At 37.9% G+C, this 20,757-nt stretch overlaps 1 protein-coding gene across 1 annotated transcript in view; it reads right to left on the bottom strand.

The window, feature by feature from the left end:
* Nucleotides 1-5,424, bottom strand: part of LOC139116343 (atrial natriuretic peptide-converting enzyme-like) — a 44,987-nt gene extending 39,563 nt beyond the window's left edge. Inside the window, exons 1-5 of the mRNA XM_070678978.1 lie at nucleotides 5,154-5,424; nucleotides 4,091-4,138; nucleotides 3,684-3,856; nucleotides 3,192-3,259; nucleotides 2,369-2,565 (exon numbers count right to left, since the gene is read on the bottom strand). Coding sequence (XP_070535079.1) covers nucleotides 2,369-2,565; nucleotides 3,192-3,259; nucleotides 3,684-3,856; nucleotides 4,091-4,138; nucleotides 5,154-5,424 — 757 coding nt within the window. The remainder of the gene's footprint in view (nucleotides 1-2,368; nucleotides 2,566-3,191; nucleotides 3,260-3,683; nucleotides 3,857-4,090; nucleotides 4,139-5,153) is intronic.
* Between the last annotated feature and the right edge of the window lie 15,333 nt (nucleotides 5,425-20,757).

Consider the following 20,757-nt stretch of genomic DNA (forward strand, 5'->3'; position numbering starts at 1 on the left):
AAACTGACCAGTCCCTAATACAACGGTTGTGTTACGAGAATTAGAAAAGATCAGACACTCAAAACAGCAGTAAATCAGCGACGCTCAACCGACAGAGTATATGAGATTCATGGAAGACGGCATGGTGGTCGCAAGAGATCTCTTTCTACCTCCATGCCATATTCAATGAATCTCATATACTCTATCGGCTGAGCGTCGCTGATTGACTGGTGAATTGGAATGTCTGATCATTTCTAATTCTCGTAAACACACCCAAGCACCCTGCTCTGTGTACCGCCGTTCTCCTTGCGTCGAATGCCCCGAGAAAGCCCAAGACCAAGAATTGCTGTCTTGTTACACAAATTTGCATTCATCCATCATAGTGCATGGATTTATTGCATCAAAATTTCCAAATAAAATTTTTGTCTTTATTCTCTTCACTCTGTAGACCGCAAAAGTAGGTTGCACAGCCGACTGCAGTGACCTGCAGTGAACGAGCACTGTGTGGTCGACGCCTAGCGCATGTCCTTTCTTCTAGGAACAGCCCAGATCAGTGGTGATCTCTCGTGATAGCTATACCACGGTCATTGTTGTCGCTAGCACAAAATAAACCGGAAAGTTCAAATGCACTTGAATAGCATAAGCGCTAGCACTATGCGTGTATTAGCTTTAGTCTTGCCAGGGTCTAGCCACAAAAAAGGCAGCTCACGGCCGGCGGCTGGCCGGGCTGTGCGCGGTCTTTTCCTAACTTGTTGCTGTGAAGCAGCAGCCGCTACAGGCCAGCGCTGCAAAGAAAACAGGTCAGAAAAGCCAGCGCACGGCATATGGGCTACAATAATTGCACCTAGCCTGGGTCATTCTCAGCCCTGCCATGGTACCTTCTTAGCTCCATGGCCCTGCGGACGATACTGTGTTTCCCAGCGCGGCGCGAGAGGCCTACCGAGTTCAATCACGCTTTCTGAGCACAAGCATCACTAGTACACTTTAATAATCCAAGACGAGTCTGTATGTAAAAGTTTCCCATCGAGTCTGTGTATAACACTTCCCAGCTGCTGTATGTAAAATTTCCCCATCCAGTCTGTGTATAAAACTTCCCAGCTAGCTGTATGTAAAATTTCCCCATCGAGTCTGTGTATAAAATTTCCCAGCTAGCGTATGTAAAATTTCCCATCCAGTCTGTGTATAAAACTTCCCAGCTAGCTGTATGTAAAATTTCCCCATCGAGTCTGTGTATAAAACTTCCCAGCGTGCTGTATGTAAAATTTCCCATCGAGTCTGTGTATAAAACTTCCCAGCGTGCTGTATGTAAAATTTCCCCATCGAGTCTGAGTATTCAGAACGAGGTTCTATGTATTGTAAATTTGCAGCTGTATCAGTAAGTCAGGACGAGGTTCTATGTATATAAAATTTTGCAGCTCTATCAGTAAGTCAGAACGAGGTCCAGCTGTATCAGTAAGTCAGAACGAGGTTCTATGTATATAAAATTTTGCAGCTCTATCAGTAAGTCAGGACGAGGTTCTATGTATATAAAATTTTGCAGCTCTATCAGTAAGTCAGAACGAGGTTCAATGTATATAAAATTTTGCAGCTCTATCAGTAAGTCAGAACGAGGTCCAGCTGTATCAGTAAGTCAGAACGAGGTTCTATGTATATAATTTTTTTCGCGTCGAGGCTCGACCCTTGTCCAGGCTCTATAGTCTATGTATGTATGTATGTATGTATGTATGTATGTATGTATGTATGTATGTATGTATGTATGTATGTATGTATGTATGTATGTATGTATGTGCGTACTTATTATGTATGTGTGTATGTATGTATTCTACATGTAAGAATGAATACGCTATATATGCGTGCGCGTATTTTTTACTATATGTATGTATGTACATGTATGCATACGCAAACATATGTGTGGGGCAATGTATCTGTGTGTGTGTGTATACACACGCACACATATATATGTATATATGTATATATATATGTATATATATATATTTTATATATATATATATATATATATATATATATATATATATATATATATATATATATATATATATATATATATATAATTCCTCTCTCTATATACATTTTCCACCTTTTCTATCTCTAAAAAAAGCTTGATTGTGTAAATTAATTTTTTTACATTTGGCGCCTCGTATACCAGTAAGTTTTCAATGGGAGCGCGGCGGCACTGACTATGTTGACTGTTGCACAGTGAACGTCGTATTGGGTTAAATTGTTGCAAAATTTATCGAAGGAGCAGGTGGCGTTATTTTCTCTCGCCAGAAAAGTTTTTCTTATCACCAAAGCATGTCGTTATTCCAAGCTATTTTGAAATTCACTGTAAAATCGTCAAATACATTAGTAAAAGAAAATGCATTCTTACAAACGTCCATTATCAAACTTCCTTGTTTGAACTTCAAATCTGCCGAAGAATTCCCTCGTTGGATTTCGTTTTCTAATATTTCCTTTAGAGCTTGCTTTTGTCGACCTGTCCGGTCCTCGTCGCTAGGTGTCTCAGAGGCGAACGTCGCAGTTGGTAGGACGAAATAGGTTTTAAAATGGATTACCAAGCTCCCCGCACTGAAATGACGATAGAAAATAAACCTTATTGAATGAAAATAGGTCACATTTGATGAAAATTTCAGATAGAATTTCTAGAAAAGATAGTTAAAATAGAACAAAACGTTTCTCGTTTGAAGTTTACTTTTTCATAGTTCATCTCCATACGGTAATACTAGTCGTACGATAAACAAGAAACACGATTGGAACTATTTTTGAATAATTGGATTTTCATATTTTTCAAATTTCTCAAACGTGTTAGGTGCCATATGGCTGAATGTTGCAATATTGCAAATTACTCATAAAAACAAGTGTGTAATATAAAAGGAAAAGCAAATGAGATTACATTTGTTGATTAAATCCACATTACTTTATCATCCCAAATTAGTTCCAATCGTGTTAAGAGGGCTGGAATAGCTAGAGCTTTGAATTCGAAAACAACATGAAAGGTTTCACTGTAACTATCACAACATGTTGATATTGGTAGTCAAACTTTTGTTAGCAATAATGAATTTCCGATTCAAACTCGCAAAGGTTAGGATCTTTGAGTGGTGGATCTCTGCACAAATGCATAAAGAATCACATCTTTCTATATCAATTCCTCCATTAAAAATTCCTAATGAGTAAAAAAAGAGAAGGGTGCATACCTGAAACCGGTCACTTCTGTTCTGATGTAGATGTCACTGTATTGGCTTCGGGCATACGTATCGTCCATCTGTTAACATAAATTTAAGGTACAGAGAACAAATATATCCTACAATATTTACTTCATTCACTGAGGTTAAAATATTTTGTCGTGAAACTACTGGAGAAAACTTTTTTTCAACATTTCTTATGTATTTATGATCATGATATGTTATACGGTTCTGGTTCAGTACATTACATCAGAATAGACTGCAACAGCGTTCGTTGGAATCTTTGCCTGATTTATTTTTCGATCTCCTTATTTCAACGAGTCGCCCCTTTTCAATCAGATTCAACTTTGAAAAGGGCGCGCCTGATTGTTGTTCTAGAATGAAGGCACAATTCTTCGACGCCTAGTCATACGCGAAGTCCCATACCCAAAAGTCTAGGTTCGCATCTGAGTGACGACTGTTTGACAGACAGTTAATTGCCAATTTGTGGTTTTATATACTCACCATATCAATAAAGACACGTTCCATTTCTTTATACTCTGACGATGACGGTTCTCCATACGCCGGAGAGTAATCGATGGCACTTCCGTAAAGCTGGCTCACTGTGACCGATCCCTCCACCGCTGTCAGCGTAGACGCTGCTTCATTTGTGTAAAGTCCGGTGGTGGTTATTTCGTCTGCATTCGGAAATGAGCATAAAATTGTTTTGTTGATTCCATTACTAATGATTTTGTTTCCGCGTTACTAATGGCCATGTGTATTAACAGTGGCGCAGGAATATTGATTACTATGAGTAAAAACGCGCAAATGCCAAGATACATGTGTAAAGCATAACACACAAGCATGCCATTCAGGATACGGCAGAAGACAAAGGGTAAACTTAAATTTCGAACAAAATCAGTATTCCTTACTTGCTATGTCGTCAGTCTTATTCTTCAATTGCGATTTGGTGTTGTACACTGTTTGAAAATATAAGGAAAAACGATTGAAATCAATCAAGACTATGTCGTACTTCACCGCTATGTTATAATGGTTCTGGTCATTATTCAGTTCATCTGTTGTCATCATAATCACTATGATCACCACTACATCCACCACCACCACAACCAATATCATCATCATCATCATCATCATCATCATCATCATCATCATCATCATCATCATCACCACCACCACCACCACCACCATATTCATCATCATTATCACCACCACCACCACCACCACCACCACCAATATCATCATCATCATCATCATCATCATCATCATCATCACCACCACAACCACCACCACCATCACCATCATCAACATCATCATCATCATCATCATCATCATCATCACCACCACCACCACCACCACCACCATCATCATCATTCACCACCACCACCACCATCATCATCATCATCATCATCATCATCATCTCCATCACCACTACCACTACCACCACCACCTCCACCACAACCACCACTACCACTACCACCACCATCATCATCTTCATCATCATCAGCATCATCTTCATCATCGTCCTCCTCGTCGTCGTCGTTGTCACCGTCGTCCTCACCACCACCACAATCACCACCACCACCACCACCACCACCACCACCATCATCATCATCATCATCATCATCATCATCATCATCATCATAACCGTATCCCAGGATTTTAGTACTATATCAGTCGAACACATTTTGATCGCATGTGAATCACCCAGCTTGAGGTTGGCATGACGCATAACATTTTCCAACATCTTGAAATTATAGGCAAGTAAGGTTTATACTGTTGGAAATGTTTACATTGATATTGACATATAAGGTCATATTTAGAGTTCAAAAGTTTCATTAAGGACTAACAAAGGTCCATTTAGTAAATGTATTGAAGACGTTCTTTTAACAACTTGAGTCGCGTCTCGCTTTCATATAGCTATCGATATCAGATTCTATAAAACGAAGAAAAGCATACTAAAGACAGTACATGTACCTGTAAAGTATACAGTTGTGCAACCGATGACTAGAAAAAGAGATATCGCTATAACGATGAAAATGCCAATTCTTCGTGACAAGAAAACAGTAGCTTTGATGAAATCTTTGTCACTTCTGTTATCAGGTAGGACATGCTGACTGAAGTTTCTAGTTTTGATGAAACCATCTCGACTTTTGTACTGGTAGACGGGGTCTATGGATTCTACGGAACTACCACATGAAGACGCCAGCGATTCGGCATCCTGTGACCTTTGAGAGCGATATTCCATCTGCAAAGATATTGATAAAAGGTTAAGGTAGAATGCGCCTCGTAGACAGAAATTGGGAATCTCAAACCTTTACCATTCTTTTTCAAATAACAATTCTTTTACAATTATTTTTGATCTACCATTTGTGGGGGCTCATTTTGAAGCTGTTGGTGTAAAAAAATATTCATCGTATTAGTTTTTCGAAAATCGATACTTTTATTTATTTCCATAGAGTTGACATAGGGATGGCTGCCATTTTGAATTTCAAATATATGTAAATCTTGAATAATTTGTTTCTTTTGTACCAAATTTGTACGGGTGACCCCGACTTTTATTCTTGACTTTGAAATAGTATGGTTGAAAGCTTCCTTGAGGAAAGTTTGAGCAAATGTTTAAGTCTCCTTCACTTTCGAGGCGCGTACTACCTTAACTGAAAGTAAACACGTTTAGAGTTGCGTCAAGACCGTGGCATGGATATCACAATATCAGCGTAATCATGGACACAAGGTTTCTGGGATTTTGCGAAATGTCTAGAGAGTAACATATCGGAAGGAGAAAATACAACAGTGTCGTCATTTCGCATCATCAGGTATCGCTAAGAGCTGGTGGTAATGCTTAGCATTACCACCAGCTCAAAAAACATAAACATCCTTAAACATAAACATCAAAAACATAAACATCATAAACACCCTTAAAGGACGATGCAAAAACGAACGCTCTTTTGTCCTAGTGAAGTTTTAGCATTGTCTGTTATTTCTTGTATGGAACGTGTGTAAAGTCTGAATTGTGTCCAGTATTTAGATCTCTACACTGCGTAACATTGAATGGACCAATCATACAGCTAAACAGAAGGTTTGACAATTATGTGTTGCACAGCAAATTTCCATTTTGTTTCAACTAATAATGGTCCAGATTCCAGTTTGTATATGATGACGCACTATCCTTTTTGTGCTTTGACCCCCGTGTTCCACCGAGAATGAGACAAGCATAGAATTCGTCCAACAATTATTTGGATGTCAACCTTTAGAAAATCTTCTTTGGACTCTTAAAAAGGCCGCCAGTCATCGACCCTTCGGGATAAGCGGTTGCAATTTACCTGTCTTTGAGTTTCCACGGTAGCTGAGCATATTCAATTTGAGTATTCAAAACATCACAGGTCACAGGGTTCATCAAAGGGAATCCATGTTTACTCGAATTCAGGTTCCAAAGACACTTTGCCTGTCAGTACATTCACCGGTCAAAGGTAAAACATAATCGCCGACGACAAGGCTGTTTTAATGGTTACGCACTTTCCCTTTATTCTTTTCTGAGTCGATTACACACCTAACAATAGCTCCCCGTCGTCTTTATTTTCAGCTACCGTAGTGTTCAAGCAAGCTGTTTTCACTGCGTTTTCCAATTTGCAAATTTTTGCCACTCGTTTGAATATAGAGTAAAATTGAATATAAAATAAAATGGAGAGTGTTTGCAATATTGTTCAACGCAGTAAAATGATGTGCATGCAGAATGTAGAGTGGGTTTACATGTATTGCTGCAAAGCAACCGCGGCGTGCACATCTTGTATCTTCCATATATCCACCTGTGTATTTGATATAGCCAATCGCCCTATTTCTGTGCCTCTGTTTTTGTCTGTCTCGCGTCTCTTTGCCTGTTCATCCTACTAACTCTTGTCTGTCTGTCTGTCTGTCTGTCTGTCTGTCTGTCTGTCTGTTTGTCAGTCAGTCAGTGAGTCAGTCAGTCAGTTTGTAAAAAGAAGATATTACTGTAAATTTGTCACTAATTAATGACCCGCACGCTTTAAATTTGTAAAGATACACCATGAAACTTTCCAAATTGGTATCACTCTATATAAAATCATGCTCTTCCTCTCTGGATGAAACCACTGACGTCAAGAAACGACAAGGTTGTTTTTTTTCAGCTAGTCTATTGAAGCATCGTAAGATAATGTCGTCGAGCAACAGCGCAGGTTTTTTCTGAAATGCTTTATCTAACGCGTGGCTGAGCTCTCACATTTTAAGTCGCAATTGTACTGCATTCGGCAGCTCAGGGTGAATAACGCTGACTTTTGAATCCGACGTTGGACCACGAGAAGCAATGACAGCAAGACATATATATACAAAGCAGGCGTTTTGCATTCTTACCCTAATAAGGGTCAGGGTAACATGCAAAATTAGTAAAAACACCTAACTGGTCATATTGACTTACTTCCACGTATACCTTTAGTCTAGTCGGAAGGTAGGGTTCCCATGCACCCCATGGATGTATTTTTTTAACCTACATTTTGTAATCCTTAGGGTCTATATTTAATGAATTTGATGTTCTCAAAATCAAATCGTGTCCCATGGGGTTCATTTGACGCCATCTTTGCCGCCATCTTGGCCGCCATCTTGGATTTCAACAATGGGGTAGGGGTCACGTATCTACCACACGACGGAAACAGAAACAATAAAATACTATAAACGTTACATTTTTAGAAAGCCCAGATCATGGCCTTTTCATTGATATATAACTTAATAGGGATAAATTAATATTCGAACGTCGATTAGACTTTATATCGGCCATTGACCGTAAATCGTAAAATTTGCTAAATTTCACACCCAATAATTAAGTTCCCGTTCCTCCAAACAATTTTTCATAAGGTATTTATATATTTTTTGGAAGAACTCAGTGTAATAAACAAGAAAAACAACATTAAAAGTATGTGTCTTGAGATTTAGTGGGTGCATGAGCTTGTTTTCTTATTACGCGGTATGCCACATTTCCGTGTGTAACATAAGGGGTAGGGGTAATGTTTCCCTTTCTGTTTCGAATCATGAATGATGAAACCATAAAAATGTTACATTTTTTGAAAGTGCTGCATCAGACCTTTCTAAAAATATATAGATTTATGGGGAAAAGTTGCATATTTAAAAGTTACAAAGCTTAAACCTTTCGGTTTGTGTCGATTTCAAGTGATTTTTTAAGAACGAAATTACAACATATAGGGTAGGGGTAATGTTTCCCTTTCTGCCTCGAATCATGAATTACGAAACCATATAAATGTTACAATGTTTGAAAGCTCTGAAATGGGCCTTTCCAAACATGTATAGTCTTATTGGGAAAAGTCCATCTTTTAAACTTACAAAGCTTATGCCTTTCAGCTTGTGTAAATTTTAGTGATTTTTTAAGAACGAAATTACAACATATGGGGTAGGGTAATGTTTCCCTTTCTGCCTCGAACCATGAATTATGAAACCATATAAATGTTATACTGTTTGAAAGCTCTGAAATGGGCCTTTCCAAACATGTATAGTTTTATTGGGAAAAGTCCATATTTTAAAGTTACAAAGCTTAAACCTTTCAGTTTGTGTCAATTTTAAGTCATTTTTAAGAACGAAATTACAACATATGGGGTAGGGGTAATGTTTCCCTTTCTGCCTCGAATTATGAATTATGAAACCATATAAATGTTATACTGTTTGAAAGCTCTGAAATGGGCCTTTCCAAACATGTATAGTCTTATTGGGAAAAGTCCATATTTTAAAGTTACAAAGCTTATGCCTTTCAGTTTGTGTCAATTTTAAGTGATTTTTTAAACAAAATTATAATCTAAGGGGTAGGGGTAATGTTTCCCTTTCTGCCTTGAACCATGAATTATGAAACCATATAAATGTTATACTGTTTGAAAGCTCTGAAATGGGCCTTTCCAAACATGTATAGTTTCATTGGAGAAAGTCGCATATTTGAAAATTACAAAGCTTAAGCCGTCTAGTTTGTGTCAATTTTAAGTGATTTTTTGAACAATATGCACAAAACAGTTAGTCCGTTGGCCAGGTATCGAAATCATCCCCTCTAAGGCATTTTACCCACTATGATTTTCTGTTAGCTAGTATTCTCAGCTATCATAATCTGCTTATTTTCCATTTAACTGATGGTGTTCGAGAGTGTAACGACTTGTTTGTGAAGGGTCATGCCTCAGTAGTAAAATAGGAATGGGTTAGGGGTAACATATTTACCGCTAGTCGGAAACAAAAACAAAAAAGTACCATAAACAATACATTCTTAGAAAGCCCAGATAATCCCCTTACCATTGGTATACAACTAAATGGGGATAAATCGATATTCAAACATCGATTAGATTTTATATCGGACATGAAATGTAAATTGTAAAATTTGCTTAATTTCAAACCCAATAATTAAGTTCATGTTCCTCCAAACAATTTTTACAAGGTATTTATATATCATTTGAAAGAACTTAATGCAATAGAGAAGTAAAACACATTAAAAGAGTGTATCTTCATGAGACTTATGGGGTGCGTCGATTGTTTTCCTAATATATGGTATGCCGTACATCCCTCTATAATATACATTTAAGGGATAGGGGTGTGGGTAATGTTTCCTCTCCTACCAAACGCAGCGAATAAGAAAGCCACATAAATATCATATCTCTGAAACACTAATGCAGTGTTTTTCCAACAAGATATGGCTTGATGGGGTAAACTCAAAAATTATGCAGTGACAATGCCTAAACTCAAAAGTTTGTGTTACTTTACTGACATTTACTTGTTAAAAGGAACATAGAAAAATACTCTATAGGCATTAAATAGCACTAAAAAGCTAAAATGGTGGTTAATAAAAGACGTTTTACTCATTTCAATAACTCAAATTAGGGAAAGAAAGTTAACAGCAATAATATGTCAAAATTTATATATTCCAAACCCGCAAACACTAAATTGGATGTCATAGTCGTCATGCAAAGTTGGTATGACAACAGCAACAATCAATCCCTTTTCTTTAATTGTAACGCGAGAGATATATACGCAATAAAGCACCATTTTGAAAGGATACCACACGGTTTCGACCGGTAAACAACATATACGCACGAACTTCAGTCGTGTGTATAAGGAGTTAAATGGTCAAAACCGAGCTCGAGTGGTGTACCCAACTTATAGGGGTTGTTTATCGCTATATTATATCAGTATATTGAAACTTGTGATGAAAATACAAACAATGTGAAAGAAACCCACTTTGGAGATAGGAATGGCCAACTTTACAGTATATCGTAAATACATGCACAGTCACGTGACCGTCTGGGCAAATCAGAGCTCACTATTAATAGTGTTACTTTTAAGTGGAGTGGAGATTTAGCCGAGTGGTTCTCTCTGTGGCCTCTCAGCTAGGCGACTGATGCCGTATGTTGTGGGTTCGAATCCGATTGAAAACTATCCGTATTTAATACCACACGGGAACAAGAGAGAATCTTGTATCGCTGAAAACCAATCACCATTAATCCACAATATAGCTTCTCCATAATAAGATAAAATGAATCGACAACACTTTACCTTCCTTACCAGAAAACAAGAGATCATAACCAATTTTTCGAAATTATTTTACAACGCAGAACACTATATACTCCCAATGAGGATTACATTTTCGACTGGGTACTAAAATTCAATAGCAAAATAATTCTGGAACTAAAACCCGAAAAGCCAAATGTTACAGAACGCATTCAAATTACGCAACTAAATAGTAAACAGAAGGCGAACAAACACTCTCTACACCAAGCAATAAGAAGGCGAGACAAACCTCAGAAAATGACTAAAAAGGCTTATATTCCCATTGACATCTCAATGTTTAAAATGCCTTGTGAGTGAATCTATCATTAGTTTCTTATCATGGATGACATTTAACCAATGTTAGACCCTGACGTCTTTGAAGCAAAGACCCTACAAACGGACGTTTTAGGGTCAATGCTTGAAGATACCATTCCAACCAGCATGATCGAATCAGAGAGACTAGATTGATCTAACTTTCGAGCTAGATCAGCCACCAGCAGCTGAGAAAAAATAAGTCAACATAATCATCAGAGTCAAGCGAGCTAGACAACGGCTTCACACATTATACTCCACAGAGAGGACATTCTTACACAATTCACAAAAAGCGTTCAAAAGCTTCGTTAAAGGCATTGTTCGCGATCCAAGGGACGGGCATGGCTGGTTGCGTGGCAAATGCAAAATGTTAGTCATGCTGAATCAAGGTGTAATCAAGTAATAGCTTATTTATAGATTGGGAAAATCCTAATCCTGATAGTAATGATGGAATATAAACTTTGTGAAAAGTTGAGAAAATTTGCCACTTCTTTGATTTGTATGTTTTACATTCCATGTTGTACTAGCCTGTACTATACATGAACAGTCAATACATCCGGCAAGTATTCTGTGCTGTTCTTTTATAGTTAGGTCCCCGCAATCCGAGATAAGTCTTTCTATAGTGTCAACCATTCTCTTCGATTAATGTAATCTACTCCAATAAATTTTGTATGATTACAGGGAAGCCTAAGCCTATCTCTTACAATCTAAGATTTGAGATATTTGACAACAATATATATGCAATTTTCATATTTTTCATAGGCCTAAATAACACACAGAGGAGAGTCATACTCAATGTTTTGTCCAATTGAAAGTCAAAATTTTCACCGAAACAAGTAGAGGTGGCCATCTGTAAGCCAAACGAGAATTAATATTAGCAAAGATGGATATTCATTAAGCCTTTTCCATTTCCGATCCCAGTTACTCATACAACTGGGTATAAGCGAAAACCAAGAGTATCGAATGTGTTGAAACCTAAGTGGCCCATTTTCAGTACCACGTAGCCTACAGGTACACCTTAAAGAATACTTACCAGGCCAAAATACCGAGTGTTGAATTCCTTCAAAAGTGGCAACACCTGGAAAGACACTGCGGCAACCAATTTACTCTGATCTCTAACTATTTACCTCTACACCCAATAAAGCACCGGGACTCAAGACAGTTGTACATCACAAACTTAAGAGCGCGATCGAAGACACTCGCTACACAGAACGCAGGATGGAAGGCTGCAAAGACGATTCTTCAAATAGGCAAAAAAGAGGCTAAAAACAACACAAACATTCACAGCAACGACGACAGGTCGGGTTTTCTTCAGGTGCCGCCAACTAAGCTGTTCGTGCAAAAAGGTGTTCGTGTGCAGTTTTTCAGCGGGCGGGCAAATTTCAAAACTAATCAGCGGGCGGGGAGAAAAAGTCGATATTTGCTGTGGGCGGGGAAGAAATTTCATTATTTTCAGTGGGCTGGGAGAAAATTTTTGACAGTGGGTACCGGAAAATACGCAGAGGGAGGGGAAAGCCGTGGTTGATGATAGAACTTGAGGGGAGATTAAGCGCCTAACTTAGAGGGGGCAATGTTCCAAGGTATACTGCTAGCTGCTGGCACAGGTTTGTGCTGATCTGGGTTGCCTAGTGGGTATCTAGTTGGCAATGGGGAATTTCAGTAGTGGGGAGAGGGCAGTGGGGAGCTTGAATTGTGGGGAGTGGGGACCTGGCAGGCCATAGATACTGGATGGCAGTGGGCATCAAAATTCAGTGGGAGGGCACATTTTCCGTGTATGCCAGTGGGAGGGCAGTTACGAACAGCTCTACTTTCCCCTCCAAATTTTAGGTCAAGGTCAAAAATAAGTAAAATTGGTATATCAGCCTTCAAAACATGTTTTGTGATGATTTTGCGAAATTAATGAAATTTACAAGTTGGCGGCACCTGTTTCTTCCTATACTACGGTACAAAACAAAACCAAAGGGTCTTTCAAAGGCCACCGCACTTCCGTTAAGCCCGGCTCGAATGGACTGGGCTCATGATTAGTGCCAAGTTTGGTTGGGCGTTTTGGGGCATGGCTCTGCATAATGAGTCTGTTGGTAACGGTTGCGATCGTTCGCATTATCTGCGGATCTGTTTGCTCTCAGATCACGCTCAGGCTCGGACTAATATAAATACGTACAGCCTTCGTTTCAAGGTTCGTTTCAGTCATGCCATGGCAAATACTCGAAATAAAAAAGAAAGGAAAACTATCAACTTAATCAAACAAGAGTTTGCTTGAATGAATTTACCGAAGTTTCAGGCCATATCAACGTTCGTTATGTGAATGATTCAGCTGCTGACCGCCATGTACATACGGAATATTGGCGCCATCTAAAGTCGAATAATTATCAAAAAAGTAAAAAGCTTATATCTGGGCTTTCTAAGAATGTATTGTTTATGGTACTTTTTTGTTTTTGTTTCCGACTAGCGGTAAATATGTTACCCCTAACCCATTCCTATTTTACTACTGAGGGCATGACAGCCCTTCACAAACAAGTCGTTACACTCTCACACACCATCAGTTAAATGGAAAATAAGCAGATTATGACAGCTGAGAATACTAGCTAACAGAAAATCATAGTGGGTAAAATGCCTTAGAGGGGATGATTTCGATACCTGGCCAACGGACTAACTGTTTTGTGCATATTGTTCAAAAAATCACTTAAAATTGACACAAACTGAAAGGCTTAAGCTTTGTAACTTTCAAATCTGCAACTTTCCCCAATACAACTATACATGTTTGGAAAGGCCCTTTTTCAGAGCTTTCAAACAGTATAACATTTATATGGTTTCATAATTCATGTTTCAAGGCAGAACGGGAAACATTACCCCTACCCCTTATATTAAAATTTTGTTTAAAAAAATGACTTAAAATTGACACAAACTGAAAGGTTTAAGCTTTGTAACTTTCAAATATGGACTTTTCCCAATAAAACTATACATGTTTGGAAAGGCCCATTTCAGAGCTTTCAAACAGTATAACATTTATATGGTTTTATAATTCATGGTTCGAGGCAGAAAGGGAAACATTACCCCTACCCCATATGTTGTAATTTCGTTCTTAAAAATCACTTAAAATTTACACAAACTGAAAGGCATAAGCTTTGTAAGTTTAAAATATGGACTTTTCCCAATAAAACTATACATGTTTGGAAAGGCCAATTTCAGAGCTTTTAAATAGTATAACATTTATATGGTTTCGTAATTCATGATTCGAGGCAGAAAGGGAAACATTACCCCTACCCCATATGTTGTAATTTCGTTCTTAAAAAATCACTTAAAATCGACACAAACCGAAAGGTTTAAGCTTTGTAACTTTTAAATATGCAACTTTTCCCCATAAATCTATATATTTTTAGAAAGGTCTGATGCAGCACTTTCAAAAAATGTAAATTTTTATGGTTTCATCATTCATGATTCGAAACAGAAAGGGAAACATTACCCCTACCCCTTATGTTACACACGGATATGTGGCATACCGCGTAATAAGAAAACAAGCTCATGCACCCACTAAATCTCAAGACACATACTTTTAATGTTGTTTTTCTTGTTTATTGCACTGAGTTCTTCCAAAAAATATATAAATACCTTGTGAAAAATTGTTTGGAGGAACGGGAACTTATTTATTTGGAGTGAAATTTCGCAAATTTTACGATTTACGGCCAATGACCGATATAAAGTCTAATCGACGTTCGAATATTAATTAATCCCTATTAAGTTATATATCAATAAAAAGGCCATGATCTGGGCTTTCTAAAAATGTAACGTTTATAGTATTTTATTGTTTCTGTTTCCGTCGAGCGGTAGATACGTGACCCCTACCCCATCGTTGAAATCCAAGATGGCGGCAAAGATGGCGGCAAAGATGGCGCCAAATGAACCCAATGGGTACACGATTTGATTTTGGGAACATCAAAATTCATTAAATATAGACCCTAAGGATTACAAAAATGTAGGTTAAAAAAATACATCCATGGGGTGCATGGGAACCCTACCTTCCGACTAGACCTTGAACATGCTTTGTTCTATCACAGACAGGAAGTCCGTTCTAGTGCAAGATATTTACCTGCTTGTTGAACAATATATTGTGACTCAACACAGGGCCTTAAGACCCCATTAGTAATCTACTCAAATAAAGGGCTTAGAGGCCTAAAGGGTATTCTGAACATCTATTCTGAAAGTCTATTCTATGGGCTAGATGTTGGCACGGAATCCAATGTTTTCACTGCATCATTGTGTAATGAAAGAAACTCGTAGGTAGATCCGATATGGTAATACTATTTTTTCTATAGATTAGGTCACAGAGGGCAATTTTTTAACGAGTCTTTATTCAGTCTCTCGGTTACAATATAGGTGGGCCCTGTCAACCTCACAATTCGAAGCATTATCCAAGAGTGGGTGTCGCTCTGAAAGAAAATGTTTGCGACAAGCAAGATGCGCCATACTTAATTTACGATAGTGAATGGTCGCGAAGGGCAGCAATGTGCCCATATTGTCTGTGGCACATATTGCTGACCCTCGTTAGCTTCTTGATATTCACAACAGAGATGGAAAAAGGGTTTTTCACTTGTCCGACTAAGGGAACGAGCAAAACTAAAAGTAGGGGAGAAATATTTCATTGCTCTTTCGCGGCCACTTTTTTAAAGAACCGATCATTAGTATTTGAGATGTATTTTGATGTAAAAGAAAGGCTATACGCACACAACTGAAGTTTTTATCATTTATCTACATTCTAAAAACAAATTTGTTCTTCATTTTGAATTGAGTGCCTCCTAGTTTGCTTTTTTTTTCTCTGGACCTTATAGCCGGTAAACATTCCGTCAAATCTTTCAAATGTCTTGTATTGCTGTTTTACCTCATGTATTTGTATGGCCTTCAATCTTTTTCTGTGAACTTAATCTGAGGATCGCCATTTGCAGCAGAAGTTATTGTCTCACATCGAGTTGTTTGCCATTTCGGTAGAATGCGCCTCCGAGTCGGCGACAGATCTGGAAATTTGGACTCTCAAACTTTTACAAAACCTCTTTGGGTGTACCACTTGTTAGGGTTTTAGCCAACTTATTTTTGTGACAATCTAAATTCAATTTTTCGCCACAGAGTCAACATGGTGATCATGACGGCCATTTTGAATTTCAAATATCAGTATGAACGGTAATTTTTTCTCTAGTACGAAGTTTTGCACGGGGCCTCTCATTTATATATTGATTTCAAAATGAAACTGTTTAAATTTTCTGATCAGAAAGCAACAGCGCGTACTAATCTAGTGCTTTCTAGCAAAAACAGTAAACGATGCAATTAGTTAGCTGCATATAATAGTCATTCACTGTAAGGGACTAGACAGAAATTACAGGGGGGAGGTAGGGCCGGTGTTTTTCAAAATGATGCTGCGTGAAAAAATAGTGACCTTTCCAAATTTTCATGCGCAAAAAAGTGACCCTGCCCCTGCATGTCACAGTCCGTATTAATGATATCTTAACTGACGTATAATTTCTCATTTGACCTTTGACGTTTCAAAGAATACTGTTTAACCTCTACAAATAATCACTTCTATGCGAGGTTTCAAGTACTACAATGATAAAGAGATCACATATCACAATAAATATTTTTTTTAAACTACAATTTGCTATTCAAAATCGAAATTTGTTGACCTCAAAATATCTTCCTAATCTCTCCTGGTTTTCTCTGAATTCTACCTTCTAAAGGGATATTGGCTTTTACTACATTAGGAAACCATTCTTTTTGAAACATTTTACAAGTAAATTCAAATTTTAACTGTCATTTTGTTTTCCCGCCATTTTCAAAAAATGGCCACATTACAAAGGAAGCGGAACATACAATGTCATGGTTGAAAACATTCACCCCTATGCATTACATTCGACTACTGTCTGCAGTTTATGTGAAGCTTTCAGTGCAGATATGTACAGTATCCACGGATTTTGCTTTTCCACACGGGGCTGCGATTTAATGTTTTGGCAAACATTGTTTTTGCAAACATTTAATCGCAATGTAATCTTAATCTTGTTCAAAATGGCATGTATACAGTTCCAGCGGGTAGTTACCCACACCTAAATTAGTGCATTCTCACAAACTTATTTTAGCATGAAGGTAAATCATAAAAATGATGGTAAAAGATACAGCTTATGGGGATTTATGTGACCATCATTTCATATAGTTTGGCTTGTAATTGTACAGAAGGCACTATTATTATTTGTCAAGAAACGTATTACAGCCTAAAAGTCAATTTTTAAAAACGTAAACATATAAATTCACGTGTGTAGGAAGTTTGGTTGTGGGAAAATACTCCATACGGTAATTACCCTAGACCATGAGAACTGAATTAACTTAGCTATTCACCACTGTATGATAGCAATTATGGCTACCCAAGTACATTTTGACGTAAACGGTAGACTTCAAGTTGCAATTGTGGTCGCCCTCTGACCCACGGTCATCGTCGAGATGCTTCATCGCCAGCTCTTCAGATCGTGCGCTGTTGAGAATGTTCATGGAAGCCGAGTTTCCTTCAAAATAAGGCTGAACAATGCAAGGTGCAACGGCTTTCAATATATTTGTGTGCAACATATAAGGCCCAGGGAACGGCTGGTCGTAAATCAACTTCCAGCTCATCATTCTAAATTTACTGATAATTACAAGGTTACAAGGTGTTTCAAAGTTTTGTCCTTACCTTGGAACAAGTCGATCGTTCGCACCAGTGAACGGAAAACGGCGACGACTTGTCGAATGAACTTCTTACACAATTGTTCCTAAGAAAGAGTTATCGGCCCGTCACAAAGGAGCGAGACTGAAAGGGGTTGGTGAATGTTGGGCGGAATGACGTTCCTAATGTCAATAAATTTCACCCCTTCGTTCCCTCGTGGTGGCGCCCTTCCCGAGTATTGCTATCTTGTGTAATATTCGTGTTTAGAGTGTTACAGTAAAAATGCATTAGATCTAATATGATAAACATGTCGTCACTTTGGAAGTCTACAACGGCATTGTAGTTAATTTTAAGATTTGCGTCATTACAATTTGTTTGTCACTTCCGTTTCTTTAGATTTTCGTAAAACAGCAGGAACATGGCGACCGTCATGCGATGTATGAGATCCATACTTCCATTTGCTACAGTGAAATTATATCGTCGCTTAATTTACAATTTCACCACTGCTCACCGAGTTTAAAACTACGACTAATATAAGATTGGTAACGACTTCAGAAAATTTCCAGCTGCCTCGTTTTAGCGTAGGGAAAGGGGGGATAAAATGATTAAACACATGAAACACATAATGTCGATCGAAAGGTCTTTATGTTGTTACACAATGGTCGACCCATCAGCCGATCTCGATTAATCCGACAAAATCTTACTGTTTTGCCTATGCTCATGCGAAAACGAGACATCAGTCGCTGAATGGTCAAATGACGCTAAATCCTGATTACATTAATTACTGTGGCATGATTACATTCATTGCCTTAAATGGCATGGGATCTGAGCTACATGACACAAGAACTCTACACAGTGAATGGAGCAGAAAATTTAATGGAAACTGCACTGTGACGGCAGTACTTTGACTTTGAACTCACAGAGAAAGCTTCAAGAGGTACAGCCTATGTCAGAAGAGCTATGAAAGTATATTTAGCTTTACAGTGAAAATTACTGTGCCGTTGAGTCACCCAGTTTTAGCAACATGGCGCTTACGCAAATACAGGAGGTCTGACGTCAAAGTTTTTCGAAAGGGATGTTTGTGAAAGTACATCCACTCATATTCAGATATCTAGAAATTTCGTTCAAGGAGCTCGAAACACCCTACATATCAACTATTACCAAAATACGGTCCAAATTTCCGATTCGAGTGAAATGCTCCCCAGGACAGATATTCGGAATACCAATTTTTGAAAATGCTTTCAGCTCTACCACTTTGGAGCTCGTTTTGAAACTTTTAGAGTCAGTAATGTGTTCACCGTCTTAGTTTTGTAAAAACTTAAATTTGATTTATCCCATAGAATTACCATAAAGGATGGCGGCCATTTTAAATTTCAAACATCGCGAAATATTATATAATTTATGCTTCTCTTGTAACAATTTGCATGGTCACCCCTTATGTTTATTCTTCATCAATTGGTAGAGTATTGTTGAAAATCTCAAATAGAAAGTTTGATAAAACGTTCAAGTTTTTTGTTTCGAGATGTCCATTAAATTGAAACTGGCATGTACTTGTGATAAGGAATTAAAATGTCAATAAATAAATAAATAAATAAATAAATAAATAAATAAATAAATAAATAAATAAATAAATAATAAACAGACAAATAAATACATCCTATTATCGCTTCTTATTTGTTTTTTTTTTGTATCATTGTTTATGTTCAAGTTCAATGGCTGGTTTTAAGGACATAATCGAGTATTTGGCGTGCAAAACCAAAACGACAACAAAAGCAAGGATATTATGTAGAAAGATAATCACATTTAGAATCATCTTTAAAATTAAAGGGTATACGATCGGTAAAAATGAAAGACCTGTCGCTCGTTCGCTTTGCACAATTTTAGATTGCCTTTTTAAAGTTTCTGCATAGTTTAGAATCAAGTGGTCACTCAGTCTATGAAAAACACAACTGAAATTTTGGATGAAATAATACGTATCTACAGAAATGGCCTTACTGATGGCACAACTGAGTTAACATGAAAGTGAGCAATCTGGATTTCATTATACCGTTGAATTTCATAGCTATTGACAGGGCCATGTTATGCCAACTCCCAATTCAATGCATTGTAGTTATTCTTTATTTCTGTGTAATGTAGGTTCCCGGCCCCTCATATGAATTACGATACTTACATATCTCTCACAGATACACTGTCAACAGACAAATGTACCATTGCATACCAAATTGAGAGAGAGAGAGAGAGAGAGAGAGAGAGAGAGAGAGAGAGAGAGAGAGAGAGAGAGAGAGAGAGAGAGAGAGAGAGAGAGAGAGAGAGAGAGAGAGAGAGAGGGGGGGAATTTGCAATAATTATTGCTTCTCTTTGAATCTGAAAGCATGATGGATAAATTAAGCTTAAAAACTCACTCTCATACAATAAAGTTTGCAGAACATTAATTTTACTGAAAGTAATCGTAGGACGTTGCCAACTAAACAGACGCCACCGATAGAATGAAATAAATCACTGTATCCAAATTGATTGTTACGTTATTTTACTCGTGCACTGATTCACGTGTATGTCAAAAGAATGCTGGTATAGTGGCCAGGTACACGCCAAACAATATAGCGATATTTTGCGATACATAAAAATGTGTCAACCAAACATCTCAACCTGAAACCAAAGCCAAAGATTTAAACAAGAACAGCCTACTGCTGCGGGTCATGTGGTAGGCTAGGCACTAATTGATGGAGGCTCAGTAATATGTAAAGCTATGGGAGATTGTCCTGAGGTCCTTATCAAGTGTGGGCATATGGAGGTTGGATATTTGGTTGACACTGGCACTGAAGTGTTACAGTGACTGAACCTTTCTTCAAAGAGTACCAAGCTCAAGACGGAAAGTTGGTGGATTTCACATCTTTCATCCAGATTTCCGCACCCCAGGGCCTGGAGATTCCCTTTGTCGGCTATGTAGAGCTTCCTCTTACCGTATTTAACCACACCTTTCATAATTTAGGATTCTTATTTGTATGTGACCCCATTGACACTCCAGTTGAGGTGCGTAAGAAGAGGCTGGCT

The sequence above is a fragment of the Ptychodera flava genome, chromosome 17 (assembly GCF_041260155.1).
Source record: "Ptychodera flava strain L36383 chromosome 17, AS_Pfla_20210202, whole genome shotgun sequence".
Lineage (NCBI taxonomy): Eukaryota > Metazoa > Hemichordata > Enteropneusta > Ptychoderidae > Ptychodera > Ptychodera flava.